The sequence below is a fragment of the Vipera ursinii genome (genome assembly GCF_947247035.1).
Source record: "Vipera ursinii genome assembly, chromosome: 2".
Classification (NCBI taxonomy): domain Eukaryota; kingdom Metazoa; phylum Chordata; class Lepidosauria; order Squamata; family Viperidae; genus Vipera; species Vipera ursinii.
In genome coordinates this window covers 170308309-170331183 of record NC_139513.1, presented here as the reverse complement: position 1 = coordinate 170331183, position 22875 = coordinate 170308309, and the positions used below count along the sequence as shown (strand labels likewise).

The following is a 22875-nucleotide window of genomic DNA, read 5'->3' as shown; positions in this document are numbered from 1 at the left end:
AGGCTGAAAGGGGACCACATAATCTACTTCACTGAGGATCCTCTGAAGCTGCTGCGTGACCACCTGGAAAATGAAGATTAGAGACTGGGAAAAGTTTTTTACAAGCATTTCAACTCCCAAATTATCCTAAATTTAATTTTTGTGGTGTCCATCAACCCCATTCTGTCTTTTACCATAAAATAATTTTAACCCAGCTTGGGTTAAAGTCAGCTTGGTTTAGGCTAGGAAACTAGAGACCCAGTTTGAGGCCGATCCTTCTCCTTCAGCTCTAGGAAGAACAAAAGGCAATGACAAATCACTTCTGAAAATGTTACCAAGAAAACTGCAGGAACCCGTTTAGGCAGTCATGTACACTCACCGACTAAAACACACACACACACACACACACACACTCAAAACAGCAGACTCCTAAACCTGTCGCACACCCCAAGCGCCATCACATGCTCTATTTCAGTTGGTCCTGCAGAGTCAGTTTCATAAATATATGTTCCATGCAGTCGTAAATCCCACGAAATAAACTCGGCATTTCCCCCACAAAAGAGGAGGACTGAATTTTGAAAATATAGGCTGACACGTAGACGATTAAGCGGATATTCTCAAGGCACGAAACGAACCCCGGGAGGGACAACCCGTCGGCGCTACACTAAAACCCGGATCTCCCAGTGCTTCCGGTATTTATCCCCCGTGTCAAAAAATAACCCAAATATCCCGCCTTCTTTCGTGGCGTCTGAGGGCGCTCTAGCCATCGCTCCGTTTCTCTCTATGGTAAAACTCTCTCCTCGACCCTCTTCCCTAAATGGCTGCCGCACTCGTCGTTAGACGTTGCTCGCCTGGCGGCCCCAGCGCCACTCTCAAGATGGCGTCCCCGCCTGCCCACGCCTTGCCTCTCCTAAGATGGCCGCCAGCCCCTCCTCTATTCCCTTCCTCTCCCTTCCCTTGTTTTGAATAAAACTTTATCGGGAAGCTGGAAAAGAAAAGCCCAGGACCTTAGGCCTGGCGGAGTCCCTTTTTCAGCGGCCGAAAAGCCTAGAGGAATTGCTTTCGCTTCGTCAAGGCCTCAATCCCCGTCCTGGCGTTGTCGCTTCCGCCGGGGAGAAGGAGCCGGGATCTGGCGTGCGAATCAGCAGAGTCTCGCGTCCGCCTTCGGCTCCGGGGCAAGAAGAAAGGCGGCGGCGGCGGCGGCGGGGTGGGGGGCGGGGGTTGAGAGAATATTTTTTTTTATTATTTAAAAGAGGGAAAGAGCCCCGAGACCAAAATCGTGGGAGTCAGGGGGGAGCTTGGATGGGAATTGAAGGAAGGGAGGGAAACAATGATTTCGCTCTTTCGGGGAGAAGGAAATCCAGCGCTTGTCTTTGGAGAGCGGGGCAGCCCTAGCTCGCTTTGTCGGGGTTGAGGAAGAGCTGAAGGGTCCCCCGCCGGGGACGAAGCGGGAGAAGAAAGAAGGGGATCGCAGGTCCTGCCGATTGCACGGAGACCCCCTTAATTTGGGGAGGGAGATCGGGGATCCCCTTTCCCAAACCCCCTCGGAAGGGGAAAGGAGCCTGCAAACTTCTGAACCGAGCGGGCAGGAGGCGTCGCGAGCTCGGGGACGGACGGGGGGTGGGTGGGTGGGGGGAACGAAATGTTTCGGAGGATGATTTCGGATTCTTAGGGAAAAAGCCCCCTCGGAAACGCCAGGTTTGTCGGCGGAACGGGGTTCGGAGGCGATTTGCGGAGGATCCCAGTTGGTTCGCTTGTTGGGTTTGTTTTTCTTTCTGCCGGCCGGACTTTTTCAGGGTGGCAAAATTACATATATATATATTTTTTGCACAAAAGTTGGTGCCTTGAGACGTTGGGTGCGTGTGCGTGAATGAAAAAAAAAAATTTTTTTTTTAATCCTCACTTAACCCCAGCTGGGACAGGACTTTTTCCTTCAGGCCTCGGCATGAGAAGAAGCCTCTCCTCCAGCTTGCCCTAGCGGACTGTTTGATATCATTTGATTCCTGAGGGTCTTCCTTTGCTTGAACTTGGAGCAGCCCCCCCCCCTTTCCTCCACCATGGCCTCTGTGCCAGTGTATTGTCTCTGTCGCCTGCCTTACGATGTCACCCGCTTCATGATCGAGTGTGATGCTTGCCAGGACTGGTTCCATGGCAGGTGAGAAACAAACGCTGAGTGGAAATTGCTGGTTGTAGATCTTGGCCCCACTGAACTGCCTAAGCTTGTTTTTTTCTCTTTCGGTGCTAATGTAAATGGACGTTTTTCCAGGGCACAGGCAAAACATATAGCGTTAAGTGTTAGCGGGTGGTTGCATTCAGAATTGTTTAGCTGACTACGATTTATGTAGTTGAGAAATTCACGTTGCAAAAATTGGGTGGTTAAACTCTTCAATGAGGCATTAAAAACCCCTTGTCCCTAGTAATTAATGGCACCCTGTCTTTACATTGGGATGCTTGTAGTTGTCTGAGGCAACAAATATTTAGAGAGTCAGATTATACAAAGGTGCTCGTGGCATGATTCAAACCGATGTGTTGTGGGGTTTTTTTGGCAACAAAACCTGGGTATTAAGAGGAGTCAAACCAAAGGTAAGTGCTGAAGTTGGATTCCCAATTAACCAGCATTATAAAGAATCAAGAAATGAGGGAATTTTATAAAGCACCAAGAAATAAGGGAATTGTATCCCATAATTCTGAAAGGAGGGAGTTCATTACCATTGCTGTAATCCCTAATAATGCCAGTCAATTTGGACTGAAGTAGGCTTACATAGCAACTTTTCCTAATGCAACCGAAGTGTTTTGAGTAGGGTGCACTAAGTGAAATAAATACATTCCCTCAGATAAACAGGCATTCATTGTGTCTGGAATGACCTGCTCAAGGATAAGCAGAATCACTACAGACGTTCACTAAAGAAGTGCGCTACAGCTTTCAACCTATTCTTATTGTGTTTCAGCTCCACGCCACTTCCTGTTCCTTTCTACCTCAGACAACTTTTGTGTAATAATTGTTATGCTGAAGATGACTTTTTGCTAAAGTTATTGCTGAATTATAGCCTTTACTCTGTAGGATGCTCAGATAAATCAAAGTGGACCTGGATAGTAGTTGAACTTCAGGGAGACTGCTTGATGCTTCGTCTCAAGCCAAAAATATGGGTATTGAATTATGCTGGTTAGAATATGAAAATGTTTCTTGGACTGGATCAAAAACAGATCCTCCATCAAGCAAAGGGTGTGCTCATTCCCTCCAGTATCTTCCCCAGGCACCCTCCCTATCTTTAGCCTAGAAGCACTAGGCCTGCAGAACAGACCTTCAGAATTCACCTACACCTCCTGTGTCTCAGGGTTGTGATAGCTTCCAGGATCTTTGCAGGGCTGTCATCCAGGCTAGACATTTCAGAAAAGTTCACTTGAGTCTAACTTTTGAAAGTCAGTGTTGGGCATAAGCAATTTTCTTTCTCTCTTCAAGCTGCGTTGGAGTTGAAGAGGATGCGGCAGCTGACATTGACTTGTATCACTGCCCCAACTGTGAACTGCTTCACGGACCGTCTGTCAGTAAGTTTATTGTCCCTTTATATTTTACACTTCCAAGAAGATAAAATACGAAGTAAAGAAACATACAGATGATTGCATGGTTGCTATTTCATCACCAATGCCAAAATATATGGTGTATGGTACAAATTCTTGTGAATAAGAAAATTTAAAAAAAACATATTTGTAGCGGAACAGAGTCTGCCAGCTAAAGAAAACTGAAGAGAATCTTTTTGACAACTTTGCACAGCTCTTCCTGCATGCCTAGCCAATTTCCTTACCTCTATGGGCTGCTGCTCTACTGTTTATATTATTTTACAATGAGTAACAGGTCCTGGACTTTTATGACAACTAATAGCTACAGAATTTTGCTTATATCTACAGCTATAAAAATTTTGTTCAGCCATTTCTACCCCAGTTTAGCACGTTGAGCAAATGTGTGCCATCTGGTTCTGTGTGCATAATTTGTGTGCTTATTATTCGTTCTAATTATATAATCAAATAATAAACATACATTGCACAATCTGTTTTTAAAAAGCCTCCATTGATCTAGTCAACTTGTTAGCTCAGCCCCAATAGGTAAAAGTTTTCAGAAAACCTTTTGACTTCTGAAATTCCAGTAGATACTGATGACATTTTTCAAGCTTGAAGTTTGCAATCATCAAAATTGCCTGTTTTTAATCAATTGTTTATATGTATGTATAAATCACAGATTTGGTATGTTGGTATTCTGGCAGATGATTATTGATATTGGGCAGGCTTACTTCATCAGTTGTCTTGCCAGATTCTTCATAGGAGATAGAAGCATTACGTTGTCTGCCTTGAATTGAGCAAAATAGAAGTGAGATATCATCATCATCATCATCATCATCTCTGCACTGCTCTTGTTGGATTGCCCATATGCTTGCATATATATTTTGATTTCTTCTCTCCCTCCCTCAGTGAAACGGCGCCGAGGAACTCCAAAACAGTCTGAATCCTCTGTGAGCAAAGAGGTTGGCAAGACGGTGAAGACCGGTAGCAGTCAATTCATCAAAGAACTTCGCAGCAGGACATTTCCTAGGTGAGATCATGCTTGATGGATGTTTTAGCAATTAAAGAAAAAGAAAAAAGGGCATTTCAAATGGCCATATTGTGGGATAACTGGTTGATTTCTAGTTAAATTGAAGCCTTTCAATTCCTCAGGACAATTTTATGTTTTTGCTCAAAAAGAATTCCTCTGCTCAAGAATGGGCAATATTTAATGAACTACAACTTCCATCAGCTTTCACTATTAGCTTTCCTTTAGAACAGGGGTGTCAAACTGCTGGCCCGTGGGCCGGATGTGTCATGGCGAAACCGCGCCCACCCCATTGCCGTCAATGGAAAAAAAGTCACGATATGTCGTGACACGTCACGTGACGTTGCAAGTTTGACACCCCTGCTTTAAGAAGGATGCTGAGAGCTGTAACTCTGCAACTTCTGAAATGCCTTGCCAAGATTTACTGATCTGCGGTCTCTCAGATAGCAACAATCGGCAGGGTAGAATTAATAAACTTGCCCAGGGATAATGTCAAGACTGCTTTAACTTTGGTGAAACAATTAAATACTTTTATTTCTTCAGTGCATTTTCTTTTTTTTTTCCAAGACTTTATTGAAAAAGGTTCAAGAGTAGTGTTCTTTGAGGGGAAAATATTTAAACAATAGGTTTGGATAATAACCCATTATGATAGAATCTGGAGAACAGGTTGCTTTTTGGTAAAATCCCCTTCTTTCCCATATGAAATTTATTATCCTATTTATTGTTACTGTTTCCTCCAGCACCAGAATAGCTGTCTCTATAGGGAGACTCTTTGCAGCTGCCCCACCTTACAAGCAGCTGCACAGAGGTCTCCAAAGACATAGCCAAACAGCTGCCGAAGGAAAAGGAATCAAAATAATTCTGTTTCTTCCTCCATGCAAATGTCCCATTTAAATAAAAGGAAAGGCAGTTTGTAAAGGATACTGAATGTTTTAATGCATAATGAATGCTGCTCCAAGATTTCAAATAATGAAGCATAGTTTAAAAATGTTTTAAATAAAAATAAATTTTATGTATAACTGCATTAGAGTAGTAGGAGATTAGATATAAAAAAATAAATAAAATAAAAGCAGAGTCAAACCATATGCTTTACAACAGTCACGAAGTACAAGGCAGCCAAAGTTTATCAGGCTTACAAGTGTAACGTACAGAGCATGTGTGTATTACACAAAACCATTGCACTACAATACTGTACTTCCCACTCCTCCCCATTGCTTTGGTTCTTTCCTTCAACCTGGGCCATTTTGACCAGGGAATTCTGGGAGTTGTAGTTTTAATGCATCTGGAGGATACCAAATGGGGAAAGAGTGCAATGGAGAACAGCAGTGTGTGACCTTGGTTTGACTGTCCCTCCTGCTTCCTCAGTGCGGATGATGTGATCCTAAAGCCGAGCGGAACACAACTGACTGTGGAGTTCCTGGAGGAAAACAGCTTCAGTGTGCCTCTCCTGGTCCTGAAGAAGGATGGCCTGGGCATGACTCTTCCTCCAGCGTCATTCACTGTGCGTGATGTGGAACATTATGTTGGTGAGTGCTAGGAGAGTGGGTTGGTTGGTGGACAAACTGCCATGGTGACCTGAGGGAGAGATCTGTTGCAAGACCAGCAGAATGAAGCTGTCTATATTTGTTTTGCAGGGCAGTTCCCACAGTTTTTCCCCCCTCTAGCTAAGTTGGAGAGAAGTGAAGTCCAAAATATCTCCCTCCCACTACTTTGCAGGCTATAGCTAGTGCCGTAGGCTGAAGAGAAAGCTGAAGGTCATTTCTTGCTGAAAGGATGCATTTTTTATTATTATTATTGTTTTTTTTATATATATGAGAAGTATTAGGGATAAGGCATTAGTATTAATCATTCACTTCTATGTAGAGGTCAAATGACCTCTCATCAGAGATTGATGAAACAAAGCCACACTGTTTGTCATCGCAGGCTGCTTAGATTAAGCTCATTCCCTCAATTTCCAACACTAATGAGGAATGTATCCACTTGAACTATGGCCAAGGATGTGGTTCCTTTCAGTCACTGCATCTCAGCACAGATTCTTCAATTTGCAGAAAAATTACAGCTTAAGAAAGGGAGAGAACTGTATGTTTGATTGAGCCACAATTAGTTGCAGTCATACTGTTGGGTTTGCAAGTACATCAATTCATCATGGCTGTGTGGGTACACAAGGAAGATAGGATACATTTGGAAAGGTCACGAGTCTGGGCTGGAGGATAATACTCCCTTCTACTGTCACATCCCAGCAATCGGCATTTAAGGTATGGTGACTAGTATTTAGGAGGCAGCCATCAGTAGTCATAGCCATTGATCCTTCCTAAATTTGTTCAGTCCCCTTTCAGAGCAGTCCAAACTAGCTGCAGTTCCTGTATCTGCTGATAAGTGAATTTCACGGTTGAAGTAATGCTGTGTAAAAATGTTTCTCCTTCTCCTAGTCTTTGTGGGGGGGAGGGATATACTAGAGAGAGAAGCAGGGGAAAAAATGTCCATGTTACTTGTGCTGTGCAAGATCTTTTGTTCTGCTATATAGTATCCATTTATCCTCCTTCATTTCATGTTAGAGACTTGGTGTGGTGTGGTAGTCTAGTGGTGAAGATGCTTGCCACCCAGTCGGAAGGTTGAGAGTTTGATCCTAGCTAGCGGCAGATGTTTCTCTCCTAAAGCGCAAAGAAAAAAATACCTGCTGTGAACTCCGCATAGGCATCAGGAAGGGTATCCGGCCAGTCAACGCTCAGCTCCTTCTAATTGCCCTGACTCTACCCTGAATAGGAACGGCAGTGTCTTAAAAGGGGCATTTATTCCAAATTAGAGACATAATCTCTGGGATCTTTCTGGAGGGTGGGTATATAAATTTAAATAAATAAATAAATAAATAAATAAATAAATATTCCATCCCCCTAAACATTGGGGCTGCTTTTTTTCTGCACTTTTTCTAGCTCTATAATATCCTTAAGATTCAGTGATCAGTGCAGTGTAACAGATTCAGGGCATCCCATTGGAGATATTCCTGAAGCCTTCTCAAATGTTCTCACTCCTTTTCATTTTTCTTTCTGTTATCTGCAGATATAAAGATTAGTATTTTCTGCAGATATGGAAAGGTCAAGCTATCCTTTCCATGTCCACCAGAAAGAAATCTGTTCTCACCTTTTGCTGCATGGGGGCGCAGTGGTTAGAATGCAGTATTGCAGGCTAACTCTGCCTACTGCCAGGAGTTCAGTTCTGACTGGCCCAAGGTTAACTCAGCCTTCCATCCTTCCAAGGTTGGTAAAATGAGGACCCAGATTGTTGAGGGCAATATGCTGACTGTAAACCACTTAGAGAGGGCTGTACAGCACTGTGGAGCAGTATATAAGTCTAAGTGCTGTTGCTAAGTGCTATTGCTATTCTTACTGAGAGCGCAGAGATCTTGGAACGATTGACCAGGAAATGAATGTTTCTTTCATCATAAGAGTTATTAAACTGAACTAAGAACATATTATTTATAGCTTCCATGCTTCACTTTTCCATAGGAATTTGTGCTCATGGTGTTTACAAAGCAAAAAAGACAAAAGACCCAAATAACTGCATCAGAATGTCAGCACAGGAATTAAATAGTTTCTTGTATGTGTTTGTTTTGGGCTACTGTTGACTAACAGCAATCCCCAAATTCAGGCATATGGTACTAAATAACTACTGAGCTGATGCTCAGGTTTAATTCCCAGCAGTGCTAATCAGCAATGACAATGATAAGGATGCTAGAAGTTCTGTTTCAACAATAGCTCGACAGTTAAAAGTTCCACAGTCTAACTCCCGGCTGTGATTATGGATTCAATAAATCCAGACCTGAGAAAATAATACATGGGCCCTTTGCTTGGAGAGGTGCTGGTCCTTTGGCAGATTGCTTACCCACACTTTGCTCAAAGAAAATAGATGTTGGTTAGCCGTGCCTGACCAGTCAGTTCCTAACTACCGTTCGTAGAGATGAATAAGAGACTTTCAATCAATAGCAGTGATTGTGTAGCTGTAGGAGGTTGTTGTTGTTTTTTACAATCCCTCAGTGGCTAAGTTGAGACATTATACTGAGTCATGGTTTGATCTAATGATAACCTGTTGAATAAGCCAGTGGTTCTTAACCTTTTCTTCACCACAGTCCCCCCCTTTAAATACCTTTTGTGGCTACAGACCACCAAGACTTAACTCAAGATTTAAATCATAACATTTCTTCAAACCTTCGTGAACTCCCTGTGATGACATTGTGCCCTCCCCCACCCCCCCACCCCAGGGTTCTGCGGACCATAGATTGAAAACTCCTGGAATAAGCTCTGATGCCTGGGTTCAGGTAGCTGCTTTGTCAAAACCAAGCAAAACACTTTTTTTGGGGGGGGGGGAGATTTCTCCACAAGTCAGTTCCCTTACTATTATTAATCTTCTGGAGCATGCAGTTCCCCAAAAATTGTTGGGAATATTCCCCGAGTTTCCTCATTTTGATGCAGAGTGTCAAAAAGTATATAAGACATCATTGTTTCTCAGTTATTCCTCAAACGTGGTATGACTTATGGAGGATTAAGGCAACTTAGTGCTCTCCAGATGCTTTGGACTTCAACTTTTATCAGTCCCAGCAAAGGGCAAGTAAGTATGAGAGTTAACAGTTCAGAAAATGATAGATGACATCAGCTTTCCTGCCTTTCCTAAAGGAGACACGGAGTGTTAGCATCCTCTTCAATGCATAAGGCAACCCTTCCCACGTTGCAAGCTGAAGCGCTATTGTTCAAAGTGAATGTAGCTTCTTTTGTGGGCTGGCTCTCCCTAAGAATGACATGCTAATAGGCAATCAATGCAGCATCCCATGTTGTAATATAGATGCAGAGCATTTCATGAATGAAGGGTTTGGAAAGGGAAAATCCTTAGCTGAATTCTGAACGGGCTTATTTTTTTGGGGGGGGGGTAGGGCTTATTTTAGGTCCACCCTCCAAAAAAAAATCAAGCTAGGGCTTATTTTCGGGGTAAGCCTTACTTTTGGGGAAACAGGGTAGCAAGTAGTCTAGCAGTAGCCTGGCATTCTGGCCTTTGTGTATAAGTAGCAGTTGCTGACCAAGGTGCCACTAGAGGGAAGGACCGCTAGAGGGAGATCCTTGCATTACTAAACTTCTGATGAGTTTGCTGGCTGCCCCACAGTGTACTTCAAGGGCGTAACTCAGGGGAACACAGCCGCTGTTGCTGCTGCTTCCTCCCAGCTGCCTTGCTCATTGTGAGGTGTATCTCTTTTCTTAACAGGTGCAGACAAGGAGATTGATGTCATTGATGTGACACGCCAAGCTGACCTGAAGATGCGCCTGGGTGACTTTGTCAGCTACTACTGCAGCAGCCGCCGAGAGAAAGTGCTCAATGTCATCAGTCTGGAATTCTCAGAAACCAGGTAAAAAAAAAAAAAGAACAAAGAGGTTGTAAGAAGGAAAGGTGCATATGAGACTGCAAAAGCAGTCTAGTTATTTCTGTTCTACACCCCGTCCTCACCCAAGCTGGAGAACCTGGATCTACAAGACTCCGTGTTCTGGCATCAAGATGTATTATCTCCCCCCCCCACCCTCCCCGAGCGGTTTTATTTAGCCTGAGGGGGGCTACCAAGAAGTTTTCCATTTTGTTCCACCTTCAGATGGGAGGTGAAGGCTAATACTGGCTGAACATTCTGAGCAATCAATAAGAGGTAGTCCTCGATTTACAACTGGTCACTTAACGACTGTTCAAAGTGATAACTTGCCTGAAAAAGGGGACTTGCGACCTGAATCCGAAGTCCTGATGGTCAGGAGCCCCTCCCCCCCCAGGGTCACATGACTGCGATTTGGGTGCTCCGTTGCAGCGTCAGGCAATTAAAACTGTGCCATAGTAAATAATGGGTTCGCTTAACAAGGGCCGTGTTCACGTGTCCAACCACTGTGCTCACTCAATGACCACTGCAAAAAAGCATAAAATTAGGTCAGTCATTTGACTAACCCATCTTACAACTCTTAGGACTCACAAAGTAATGGGCAAGCTCTATTACAGTTATACCTCAAACACTACTTTTATAATTATTTGGAAGATACTGAGTTGCAATTGCTCCCTTTCTCACAGATGAGGATGGAGATGTTTCTTCCTGCCATATTTTCCTAGATGCAGTGAGGGAGGGAGGGGGAGGAACAGACCATGGGTTTAAGTATTAGTAGGTAGTCTCTCCACCAGGCACCTGAAAGCATTCTCAGGGGCCTTTTGGAAGGAGATGAGGTTGTTTATTTGCCTTTGCAATTTTTCAGGTTGTCTAATTTGGTGGAAACCCCGAAGATTGTGCGCAAGTTGTCCTGGGTGGAGAACCTGTGGCCAGGGGAGTCGGTCTTTGAGCGCCCCAGCGTACAAAAGTACTGCCTGATGGGGGTGCGGGACAGCTATACGGACTTCCACATTGACTTTGGGGGCACCTCTGTCTGGTATCATGTCCTACGGGTAAGAATCTGATACATGGGATAGAAGGAGGACCTTATGCAAAGCAGAACACCGTGAGGATGTTCAAATGTTTGAATGGTCCTTCCCCCTGCATCTTTGTTTTCAGGGTTGTTTTTTTTTTGGTACTGGTGTAATCGAAGGAGGAAAGTAAGAGTAGTTGGAGTAGCAGAGTAAAATAAGATGCAAAGTTACACTCTGATGTGGTACGGTCCACATCAGATAGTCAGATCAGTTAATGAATTTCGCTAAGGCAGGTGAGAACTAGGTAACATTGCATTCATTCTCTCCACAGGGTCCCCCCGGGTTGTTGGGATGCAGCTGCCATTCACAGCTTCATACTGACAGCCAGTATGATTTATTTTTTTTTGGTCATTAGTTTCTGACAAGGATTCCTGTTAAAGGGTTCAAAGGCATTTTGTGGAGGTGTCGGTATGAAGAAAATATACTGAATCCACAGAAGAAGGAATGTAATGGTTTTAATTTATGCATTTCTCATGTTTTAAGATGAGAGCCCAGTTGGTGTAGTGGTTAAAGCATCAGACTAGAAATTGGGGTGAGTTCAGTCCTGTCACAAAGCCAGCTAGGTACCTGGGGCCAGCCACTCTCTCTTGGCCCTAAGAAGAAGGCAAGGGCCAGCTATTTCTGAAATCTTGCCAAAAAATAGCAAGGACTAGTCCAGGCAATCGCCAGGAGTCAACACTGACTTAAAGGCACATGCATGCTTTAAGAAAGGTTTCTGGGGAGGATGGTAGCTTGAAATTCAGCAAAGAAAACACAGTCTGGGGAAGGGTGGAGGAGTTATTTTTGGACTCTGTTGGGAACAGGCCATGAAATGTTGGTTTACAATTGCAAAAATATGTTTATGCCATGAAAAGACACTTTTGAATGATAATTGCAGAATTCAGCACCTGGAAAACCTCTGCTGTCATTTGTAAACTAGTCCTTATGGCCTGTGAAATTTCCAGCTGTAGCTGGAAGCAAAGCAGAGATTTTCAGCAGCCAGAAAACTGAACTTCGGCACGTTGTATACCTTCATGTCTCTCATTATAAACTACAAAATGCAGAAAGTTATGCAGATGTTCTTACTTAGCACACCTCTTCTTGAAAATTCAACTGTTCTTGGCCCAGACCTTCTATATAACCTTGGCGTGCACTGTGGTCTTTGATTTCCTTAATGTATAAAGGACATACAGTTCTGAAAATAAGTTATAAGGTAAAGATGAAGGGGGGGGAAAAACCTCGGCCAACATTTGTAAAAAAAATTTGAATCTTATTTAAAAAAAAGCTTGGTAAAATTACTGGGTAAGATTATCTGTGGGACAGCGCAAGCTGACAGGCAAGGAAGGTGGCTGTGTCTTACTGGCACCTTTGTAATACTGTTACTCTTCAAACGCTGCCTCTGAAATGTGAGGCCGACAGCATTTTTCCTAGCCTTGGAACAGCCTAACTGTCCACGAGACGTGTCCCCGTGTAAAGGTCCCCCAGGTCTCCCCGCTTTGTGGCATCAATCTTTCCCTTACTTATGTGTGCCTTGTTCTCTCAGCTCTTCTCGTTTTGGAATAAGAGGGAGGAGACTCTTGTCCGGCAGCTTATTCTGTATCCTTCCCCACAGGGAGAGAAGATCTTCTACCTGGTACGTCCCACTGCAGCCAACCTGACACTCTTTGAGGCATGGAGCAGCTCCTCCAATCAGAATGAAATGTTCTTTGGGGACCAAGTGGACAGGTGCTATCGCTGTCCGGTCCGCCAGGGCCAGACCCTCTTCATACCAACAGGTAAGGGAGCCAGGTTGACCATACATCGTTCCCAGTTGACATCATTCCCCCTGTCGATTTGATTTTTCTCACTTCCGGGGGCGCTTCTTTTCCTGTGGCTTCCATTTTGTGTGACAGTTTGTAGTTGACTTTGGGAAAGGGCAATTTGTATTGTAAAAGCTGATTGTTCGTTGGTGTGTTCCTTTGTGTTTTAAAGGCCACCCAACTCCAAAATTACTATGGGTGGTTTACAAGAAGGAAAAAGAATAAATAAAAAGAGAAAAACGGGAGGAAAATCCTGTGCATCTGCACAAGCCCATTCCCTCTAACAAAAACATCATCCATCGAGCTCCATAAGCTCCATTTCACAAGGCCTGGAAGGGAGAAATAGGGATACCCGCTGGAAGGATACCATTCCGGGAGGCAGGACACAAGATCAAGAAGCCCTGCTCTTTGGATGGCATTGTTTGAGGGGATCCAAACCACACTGACTCTGCCCAGTGTTACTGGAAGGGTAGAAACCATGGAAGATAATAGCTGGGTCATGTAGAGTAGCAAATGCCTTAAGCCAGTGGTGGCGAACCTATGGCACGGGTGCCAGAGGCGGCACTCAGAGCCCTCCCTGTGGGCACCCGCGCCATATTTATTTTATTTTAATCCCATTTATATCCCGCCCTTCTCCGAAGACTCAGGGCGGCTTTACAAACTTAGCAGTAGCCTTCATTCTATGTATATGCCTGCTTATTAGGGCTTTCACACACACCCCAAGCGGCATTATTACAAAGTCAGCTTAATTGCCCCCAACAATCTGGGTCCTCATTTTACCTACCTCGGAAGGATGGAAGGCTGAGTCAACCTTGAGCCTGGTGGGACTCGAACCTGCACTAATTGCAGGCAGCTGGTGTTACTTAAGGAGGCATTAGCCCACTGCTCCACCAAGCCTCAGAGGTGGCAACTGTCCTTCAACCAGCTGCCCCCCACAGGTGTCCCTCCCCACAAGCGACATTGAGGTGACCACACCCATCTTGTCCACACCCACCCAATCTTCCATGACCACCACAGCCACACCCATCCAGTAGGCCACGCCCACCTGGCACCCAGCGATAAATAAGTGGGTTTTGGGTTGCAGTTTGGGCACTCGGTTTCTTAAAGGTTCGCCATCACTGCCTTAAGCCCGTTACCCCCTTTTCCATTTCAGACCAACATCAGCTGTTTCCCCTCTTGTCAATGTTCTTGAGAAGCTGTTTACCATCTGGTTACGACCTATAAAGCCCTAAATGGCATGGGTTCGGGTTACTTACGGGAGCACCTGCTGCCGGCATCAACTTCCCTTCGTCCAGTGCGCTCCCACAGAGAGGGCCTCCTTAGGGTACCATCGGTCAAAGAGTGTTGACTGGCGGCCCCCAGGGGGAGGGCGTTCTCTGTGGGCGTGCCAGACCTTTGGAACCGTTTACCGGTGGAGCTCCGGACGGCTCCCGACCTTCGCTCCTTCCGACGTGACCTAAAAACATATTTATTTGAACAAGCCGGCCTGGTCTGATGGGTTTAGGGGTATTTTAACGCTTTGTATTAATTTATTGAATTGGGCCGTTGTATTTAATATTTTTTAATTTTTATATATTGTATTTTATTGTATCGCCCTGTACACCGCCCTGAGTCCTTCGGGAGAAGGGCGGTATAAAAATTAAAATTAAAAAAAATCTTACCACCTCTTGTTCTTTCAGGCTGGATCCATGCTGTGCTGACCCCTGTGGACTGCCTGGCCTTTGGGGGCAATTTTCTACACAGTCTCAACATTGAGATGCAGCTCAAGTAAGCTTGGCAGGGGAGCAGTTAGCCACCATTGAGCATCTGGGGAATCATCCAGGGAAAAGCCAAGACTTGGAAATAGAGGCTGGAGATCCCAAGTTCATTTTCTGACTTCTCCGAGTTGCATCTGGGAAAGATTCCTTCTGAAAAACCCTCAGAGAGTTGTTGTTTATTAATGTGGCTGATACTAAAGCAGAGAATGCAACAATCTGGCCTGGCATAACATCATTTCTTTTTTTTTTTTAATTCCATTTATATCCCGCCCTTCTCCGAAGACTCAGGGCGGCTTACAAGCTTAGCAGTAGCCTTCATTCTATGTATATGCCTGCTTATTAGGGCTTTCACACACACACCCCTCAAGCGGCATTATTACAAAGTCAGCTTATTGCCCCCAACAATCTGGGTCCTCATTTTACCTACCTCGGAAGGATGGAAGGCTGAGTCAACCTTGAGCCTGGTGGGATGCGAATCTGCAATAATTGCAGGCAGCTGGTGTTACTTAAGGAGGCATTAGCCCACTGCTCCACCAAGGCTTGAAAGGGTCCTGGATGTGGGAGCAGAAACACCCGGAAGCATGCCAAACCTAATATTGGTTGAAGAATTAAGGAAAGAGAGTCCTCGACTTAAAACCATTTGTTTGGTGACTGCTCAAAGTTGCCATTGCCCTGAAAACAATGACTTATGACCGGCTTTACACTTATGACCGTTGCGGCATCCCCATGGTCATGTGATCAGAATTTAGGCGCTTAGCAACTGGCATGTATTTATGACAGTTGCTCTGTCCCAGGGTCATGTGATCATCTTTTGCGTCCTTCCCAGCTGGCTTCCGAGAAGTAAAGTTTATGGGGAAGCCAGATTCGCTTAATGACTGCATGAGTCACTTAACAACTGCAGGGATTTGCTTAACGACTAGCGAGCAAGGTCGTAAAGTGGAGCAAAACTCACTTAGCAACTGCCTTGCTTAGCCAGGCAAATTTGGGGCTCAGTTGCGGTCCTAGGTTGAGGACTACCTCTGTCTGAATTGGCTTTCTTTTTAATGGTTGTGTTTCTAGACCTTAGAGAATGCCTCGTGAAATCTTGGTTGCCTAATGCAGTGCTGACTAGAACCAGGAGTAAGTCAGAGGAATGGGTGCTTACTGCCTACATAGTTTCTTTATGGCTCTGATTAGCAGCTGTTGACCAAACCATCCAAGGAGAGGAGTCTTGGCAATTAGCATTATTTACAGAAGCAATGTCCTTTTTTGTGGAAGATATTACATCTTTCCTCCCTCCCTCCCTCCCTCCCTCCCTTCCTTCCTTCCTAGGGCTTACGAGATTGAAAAACGCCTCAGCACAGCTGATCTCTTCAAATTCCCCAACTTCGAAACTATCTGCTGGTACGTTGGCAAACATCTCCTGGATATCTTCCGAGGTGAGCTTTGAGTACGCCTATTTTTAGTATCTTCCCTTCTCCCTGCGGCTCATGAGAATGGCCACCACTGATGTGTGTTCTCTCTCTCTCTCTCTCTCTCTCTCTCTCTCTCTCTCGCTTTCGCTTTCGCTTTCGTTTTCTCCTTGCAGGCCTTAGAGAAAACCGTAGGCACCCAGCTGCCTATTTGGCTCATGGAGCCAAAGCCCTCAACACAGCGTTCCGCTCCTGGACTAAAAAGGAGGTAAATGGTTGAGAGAAGAACTCATTAGTATTTGGGCTGGGTAACAATCAGGACCCAGAAGGTCCTTAAAAAGGGGACTTTTGACAGTTTCCTCCCCCCCCTAGTTGTGTGACAGCATTTTGGGTGCTCAGAAACATGGCTATATTTATGGCCGTTCGCAGCATCTCATGGTCACTGTGTATTTTTTTACAACATTTTGCCCAAACCTGGCATTTCTGGGTTTTGGCAAAACCGTGCCATAGCAAACAGTGGATTTATCTGACAACTCTGGTGCTCACACTTATGACCACTGCATTCATTTAACAACCACCACAAAAAACATAGAATTGGGTCATTCGTGTGACTGACCTGTTTTACAACCATTATGACTTACGACTCCAGTATGGTCATAACTCAAGGACTACCTTTAAGACCTCTCTTGAAATAGAAGACTAATATAGTGGAGAATATTCTGTCCCAGGAGCAGTCCAGAGTGGCTCAGCTTTAGGCTGATGACCTCAGTCAACCAGCAGGGAATTCTAAGGTTGTAGTCCAACAAATATAGAAAGCAGTAGATTGGGGAAAGCCTTTGTACTCTTCAGTGATGTTTCAATTTTGCAGAGAAAAGTAGAGTAGATATTATTCTTCCCAGGCCTTGACTGACCATGAAGAAGAAATTCCTGGGACGGTACGTCCAGCGCAACTCATTAAAGACCTGGCCAAGGAGATCCGACTGGTGGAAGTGAGTATCAAGAGGCTTAGTAGTTTTCCTTCTCTTCTGTTGAAAGCACCTCTGTGGGAAGTAAAGTGCCAAAATATATCTGGTGCACATCTTACAACTAAACCTAAGAAGATCCTGATTTGGATTTTGTGGATCGATTAGTGTCTCGTTTAAAAGAATATTGGCCAAGAATATTGTATCCTACAGTTCTGCTGCTTAAAACCACTCGTTTTCTACCAAGCAATTTTACTTAGATGGCTCTGTTGCTTGATACTGCAAGGTTGAGTGTTTATAAAGATATTTTGCAGACTGTTTATCAACCCTACTTTGTCCCTTGAAATTGAAAGTTGTATCCTCCCATGAATGACTCTAATGCCAGCTTCCTAGCAGGCGGGAATCCCTTCTGCAAAGCCATTCCCAAACTGCCCACAGGCAAGGAACAGCAGGCAAGGAGATGCATTGGAAAATGCTTAGTTCATGTTTTGCTTATATGCATATTAAGTGAACTGTAGGAAATAGCAGCACCTCACATTAGCCCTAAGCACAGTAGTCTCAAGTCTTTTTTAAAAAAAATATATTTTCTTGATTTTTTTACAAAGCAGTCTTTAGTGTTTGGTAAACAACGTGTTGTCTGGGTTCATATTTTTAACAACGATCAGTAATAGTTAATTTCTATGATTTTATAATCAACATACGAACTAGAAATACCTTTCCTTGATCTTCTCTTCTTCCAATAACATTCTCCTTTTACCAACATTGAGCAAATATAGTCCTTAGTACTTTCAGTACATACAAAGTTAAATATAAATATTTTTCTAGTATTTAACAATAACATCAGTATATAACGTCTTTTCTAATCAGCTTATTTTACAGCTGCATTTGCAAAAAATCAACTTATGTAAATCTCTATACGTCCTGTTTTCAGAACTCTTATTTAAGCTTAGTTTCCCCTCAGTATTCAAAACATTTCTTGTCAGTTATAATTTTCTCAAAATTGATTACATTTGAATGTCTAAAATATTTCGTTCATTTAAATCATCCCATTATTTTTACATTTCCCACATCATAAAGAAATATACTACTTATAAATCACATCTCTCTTACTATAGAACCCATTCATATCCAAAATTCAACTATTCTTTTAACCATATTCAAACAAGCGTTTAGTCATGTAGTACTCCATCTGGTAGGTCAAATGATCTCAGTTGAGTCTGGTTCTCACCCTGTTCTTTTGCCAAGCAGCTTTCCAAGTCAGTGTGTTCAGCTTGCCAGGGGATTCTTCTTATGTTTTTATAAGTGTTGTTAAGAATGAGAAAGACAAATTGAATAGGGGTGCTCTTGAGGGGGAGTTTTGCCCATTTATATTCATTAAGAAGCTTCCGCTTTCCTTCTCCCTCGATTTCTCTTTTCATTTTAGTGGTTCTCCTGACAGCGCTATGATCCATTTTATCAAATCTTCTTTCTTATCCTCAAGTTTGTTTTGAAGTCCTGAAAGATAAAATGTCTTTTCTATTTCCAATATTATAGCAAAATCTTGCAGATTTTTCTTTGTCCGTGTTAAGGTGTAATTTTCTTCATTTGTAGCCTCCATCTTTGGGTCACTTTCCTCTGGTTTTTGATCTATTATCTGATTTATTTGTTCATTCTTTGTCATCATTTTCTGAGAGTTTTTTTAATTGTCAGCTTAGGTCATGGATGTGCTCATTTATATCATCAAAAAAAAATTTAATCTCATGATTTGAGTCAATTGTCATTTGGATTAGTTGCAACATAGCATAAATTTCGTCCTGGAAAATATTTGTCTTGCCTTGAAGTATTAATCTGATATTCCAGACTGGGGATTTTAGAAAAAAATATTGCATGTGGTTTCCTACCACTTTTAGTTGTATATGCAACCTCCATTTTCATCAAACCAACCAATCTTAAGTTCCAAACACTATAGTTTTATATGTTTCTTATCTTTATGAACAGTCCAAAATGTTCAACCACTTAAAAACAATCCGGTAATTTCCCCCCTAGAAGAATAGACAAAAAGTCAAGGTTTTTCTTTCTCTGCAAACAATTCTTAAACTTAAATATCATAGCTCAGTAAGTGTTTATAAACCAAGAAGGTCAGCAGTTTTCATAACAATTGTATTTCTCATTCCGCAATAGATAGCCCAGTGCACAGGTCGGCAACCTGCGGCTCCCAGCCGCCCGGTGCGCGCGCACCTCTTCCAACGGGGAGTGGTGCGCGCGCACCTCTCCAAATGGAGAGTGGCACCGCCCGTTTGGAGAGGTGCGCGCGCACCTCCCCGAATGGGCAGAGGTGCGCGCGCACCTCCCCAAACCTTTGGAGAGGTGCGCGTGTACCTCCGCGCGAATGGGCAGCGGTGCCGCTCTTTGAGGAAGCTGCCGCGGCCCGTCTGCGAAGCTGCCGCTTTTGGCAGCTTCGCAGACGGGCCGTGGCAGCTTCCTCAAAGAGCGGCACCGCTGCCCGTTCGCGCGGAGGTACGCATGCACCTCCCGGAATGGGCAGGGGCGCCGCTCTTTGAGGAGGCTGCCGCGGCCCGTCTGCAAAGCTGCCGAAAGCGGCAGCTTTGCAGACGGGCCGTCGCCGTCGGGCAACCGGGAACCGGTTCCATCTCATTTTTTTAAAAATGGCAGCCGCGTGCGTCCGCGCATGCGCAAAAAACCTTTTTGCGCATGCGCGTGCATGGACACACGCACGCGGCTCCCACTTTTTTTAATTTGTGATGGAACCGGTTCCCAGTGGCTCTTTTCCTTTTTTAGGTTGCCGACCCCTGGCCCAGTGTATTTTCTTTCCTCTCTTCCCAGCTGTTTTCTGTTTAGCTAAGAGTCACTGAGGATCAAAGGAACAAGTTGTGCTCTGTTTCTGGGCATCTTGCCAATTTCTGAGGCAGGACAGCTGTAATTCTATACTCTGATCCACCACTAGATTTCAGTAGCTGTTTATTTTCCAACTTTTAAAAGAAAAAGATTATTTTCTTATAATTTCATCAATATTCTTTCAAATGGAAAATCTTAACAATTTCCATAGTTTTCAGTTTTATCCAGATTATACCTTTACATTAGTCCATTTAAATGTATTTCTGTTCCCCATAAAAATTAAATTGCCGCTTCCGTCTATGGAAAGGTGGGGTTATAATCCCCTTCCTTCTCACTTTCAGAGGATTTTTTTTGCTTCTTGGGGGAACTTTTCCAGGAAATCAGTTTCAAAATAGAGAAGACAAGATTGATATTCTCACCCAGTTCCAAACACGTTATTCACCATTGTTCTTAGTTGTTGGTTTTGGACTTCGGATGCCGGTAGCTTGGGCTAGTCACCAGAGTGCAGCTAGCCTTTCTCTTGTCAGGTTGGAGGGCTTCCCCCAGATCAAACGGATTGACCGCTGTCTTTCCGTGATCGATGGGGGGGGCTCCTTCATCGTTGCCTCTTTGGGGCGACTTTAGACCCATTTAGGATCCCCAGGCAGGGTGAAACGAGCTGTGGGGTGCAGAGTCCACAATCCCTCAGCCACATCACTAAGATGCAAAACCGGAAGTCAGTAGTCTCAAGTCTTACTGTCTTAGGTCCCCGGTGTGCTCAGAGCAGCCATGGCAAAGTCTGTAGCCTGGCTGTTTATACCACACCGCAGAGTACATATTGTGGTCCCTCAATGTATCTGAGAGGGCTTGCAAATTAGCTCTCTTTGTCCCAAAGTGGCACCAGACATCTGCAGCCTTTGATTTTAAAACAGCTATCCTACTTACCCTAAATGACAAGAGAGTCTGTGCAGAGAAGTCCGCTAAGAGACTAGGAATATGTTTTGGCAAATTCCGAGCTTGCATAGATGATACTCTGAGGGGCTTGAGAGCAGAGTGTATGTTTTAGGTCCATAAAGTTGCAGGTTCCTTGTAGAAAAGCTGAAGCAACCTATCTCAAGAACCCCCTTTTTGCCTTCTGCTTTTAATCTCAGAGGGCCCTTTCCATCTCTTTATTGGTTGGCAGTATTTGTTCATTGTTTCTGGGGAGGAGCTGGAATTTACCTTAGCAAGCCTTGCCTCTCCTCAACCCCCCATATTCAGAATATGGCTGCCAAGGTTAACAGCAGAAACAACATTCTGCAAAAACTATGCGGAACAACTTGGGGAGCTTCAACTCCAACTCTTCAATGTGCAGCCCTTGGGATTTGCTACTCTGTAGCGGAATACTGCGCACCTGTATGGATAAACAGCTCACATACAAGACTTGTTGATGTTCAACTCAACCATATTCACTGGCTACCAGTTCTTAGCCACATACTTCCCCCGCACTTACGACGACAAGAAACTCTCATTCGGGAGTATAGTAAGATCCTGCTAAACTACTCTCTACCCATTCATGCCTATACCTCTGATCGATGTCGATTAAAGTCAAGAAATCTATCACTCCTCACAGCGCTTAAGCTGCTGGCCGAACATCAGAGCACTATACAAAAGTGGATGGAAGCATGGAGTAGCTATACCTCCCAAGATATTTCTGAGCATATTAATCCTAATAGTATACCTCCAGGATTTAATCTACCCCGACACATATGGGTGACATACAATAGAATTAGAATGACTCATGGGGTGTGTGCCGATTCTCTGTATAAATGGGGAAAGACACCTTCAGCACAATGTGATTGCGGGGCTCCCCGACAGACTATCCAACATATAGTGAGGGAATGCACTAATAGAAGATACCCAGGAGATTTTAAGGACTTCCTCTGCATAACAATGGCAGCTACTGACTGGATCTCCAAACTCGACATTAAACTCTGAAATGTTATTTCTGTTTTCCTCTTAGGTTTTGTAATTGCTTCTTTTTTTAAAAAAATGTTTTAACTGTTCTAACTTGTAAATATGAAGTGTTTTTAATCCTGTGTGTGACCAGCCATACGCTAAATAAAATAAATAACCCCCCCAGGAAAATTGCAGCTCTCTTTCTGTGGTGGGAAATTCAAATTTGTGATGCCTCCTTGGGGGCGTTTGTGCTCTCACTCCTCTAGGATATATTCCAGCAGAACATTGGGAAGACTGGCAGCCCATTTGGCCTGCAGAGAGTCACCCAGCCTGGTGCAGCAGTTGCCAAAAAGGGAGATCAGAGTCCCAAGGAGCTGGGCAAGAAAGGCAGCCGAAAGGATGCGGCGTCTGTCAAAACCCTGGAACTAGAGTTGCTGCGCAAGTACAAGAGGCAGCAGAGCCTGAAACGCGCGGAGAGTCCTGGCCAGGAGGAGGTGAGGGGCCACTGGCGCTGCTGTGCACACTAAGTGAGAGAAAGGGTGGCGTGGAGACGGTCCCGTCGGGGGGATTGGGGAGCCCGGTTGGGCAGCACCTGGGCTTGTTAGTGGCTTATGATCTGTTCCTGGCCCCATCTTGCTTCCTGTGATCTCAGCGTGTACCGGCCAACGCTCTTTGTTTTCCTTGCCCAGTTTGACTTGCCAAGTTCCAGCCTGGACGACACAGATGGAGAACCTGATCTGACAGAGGAAGAGCTGTCCATGGTGGTGGCCAATGGTCGAGGCACCAGGTTAGCCTCTGGAGACGGGATTCAGATGTTCGGAGAGGGGGCGGGGGGTGGGGTAGGGGCAGAAACAAAGTAGATGGCATAGATTGTTAAGCTCTGATACTTCGGTAATGCTGACTTGTCAGATTCCTAGCCATCTGAGAGCCATTTCTTTCAGCACGAAAGTGGCAACCAGAAGCTTGAATCATCCCTCAGAACTGCCCTCCGTTATGTGCACACTCTGGGTCAGCCGGGTGTGACATAGACATTTGGCAAGCTGGAGCTTCCCATTTCTGCATTTCAAGTAGCTCCTCCTCCTTCATAAGCCGTGTTGGTGAGCAGGTGGCCATGCTGAAAAGAAAGAGCCCTGCCGAAACCTCCTTTGCTGTCAGCAACGGGGGAGAGGTGGGGGGGGGAGTAAGAGCAAGGTTTGAGAGCCT

At 44.5% G+C, this 22875-nt stretch overlaps 1 protein-coding gene across 1 annotated transcript in view; it reads left to right on the top strand.

Annotated features, from left to right (window-relative positions):
- Positions 1-1644: 1644 nt before the first annotated feature.
- PHF8 (PHD finger protein 8) overlaps positions 1645-22875 on the top strand; it is a 33873-nt gene continuing 12642 nt past the window's right edge. The window contains exons 1-13 of the mRNA XM_083353058.1: positions 1645-2134; positions 3440-3525; positions 4444-4564; positions 5927-6087; positions 9809-9950; positions 10825-11011; positions 12624-12786; positions 14490-14577; positions 15879-15985; positions 16135-16226; positions 16858-16947; positions 21939-22166; positions 22362-22459. Coding sequence (XP_083209184.1) covers positions 2037-2134; positions 3440-3525; positions 4444-4564; positions 5927-6087; positions 9809-9950; positions 10825-11011; positions 12624-12786; positions 14490-14577; positions 15879-15985; positions 16135-16226; positions 16858-16947; positions 21939-22166; positions 22362-22459 — 1661 coding nt within the window. The 5' untranslated portion in view covers positions 1645-2036. The remainder of the gene's footprint in view (positions 2135-3439; positions 3526-4443; positions 4565-5926; positions 6088-9808; positions 9951-10824; positions 11012-12623; positions 12787-14489; positions 14578-15878; positions 15986-16134; positions 16227-16857; positions 16948-21938; positions 22167-22361; positions 22460-22875) is intronic.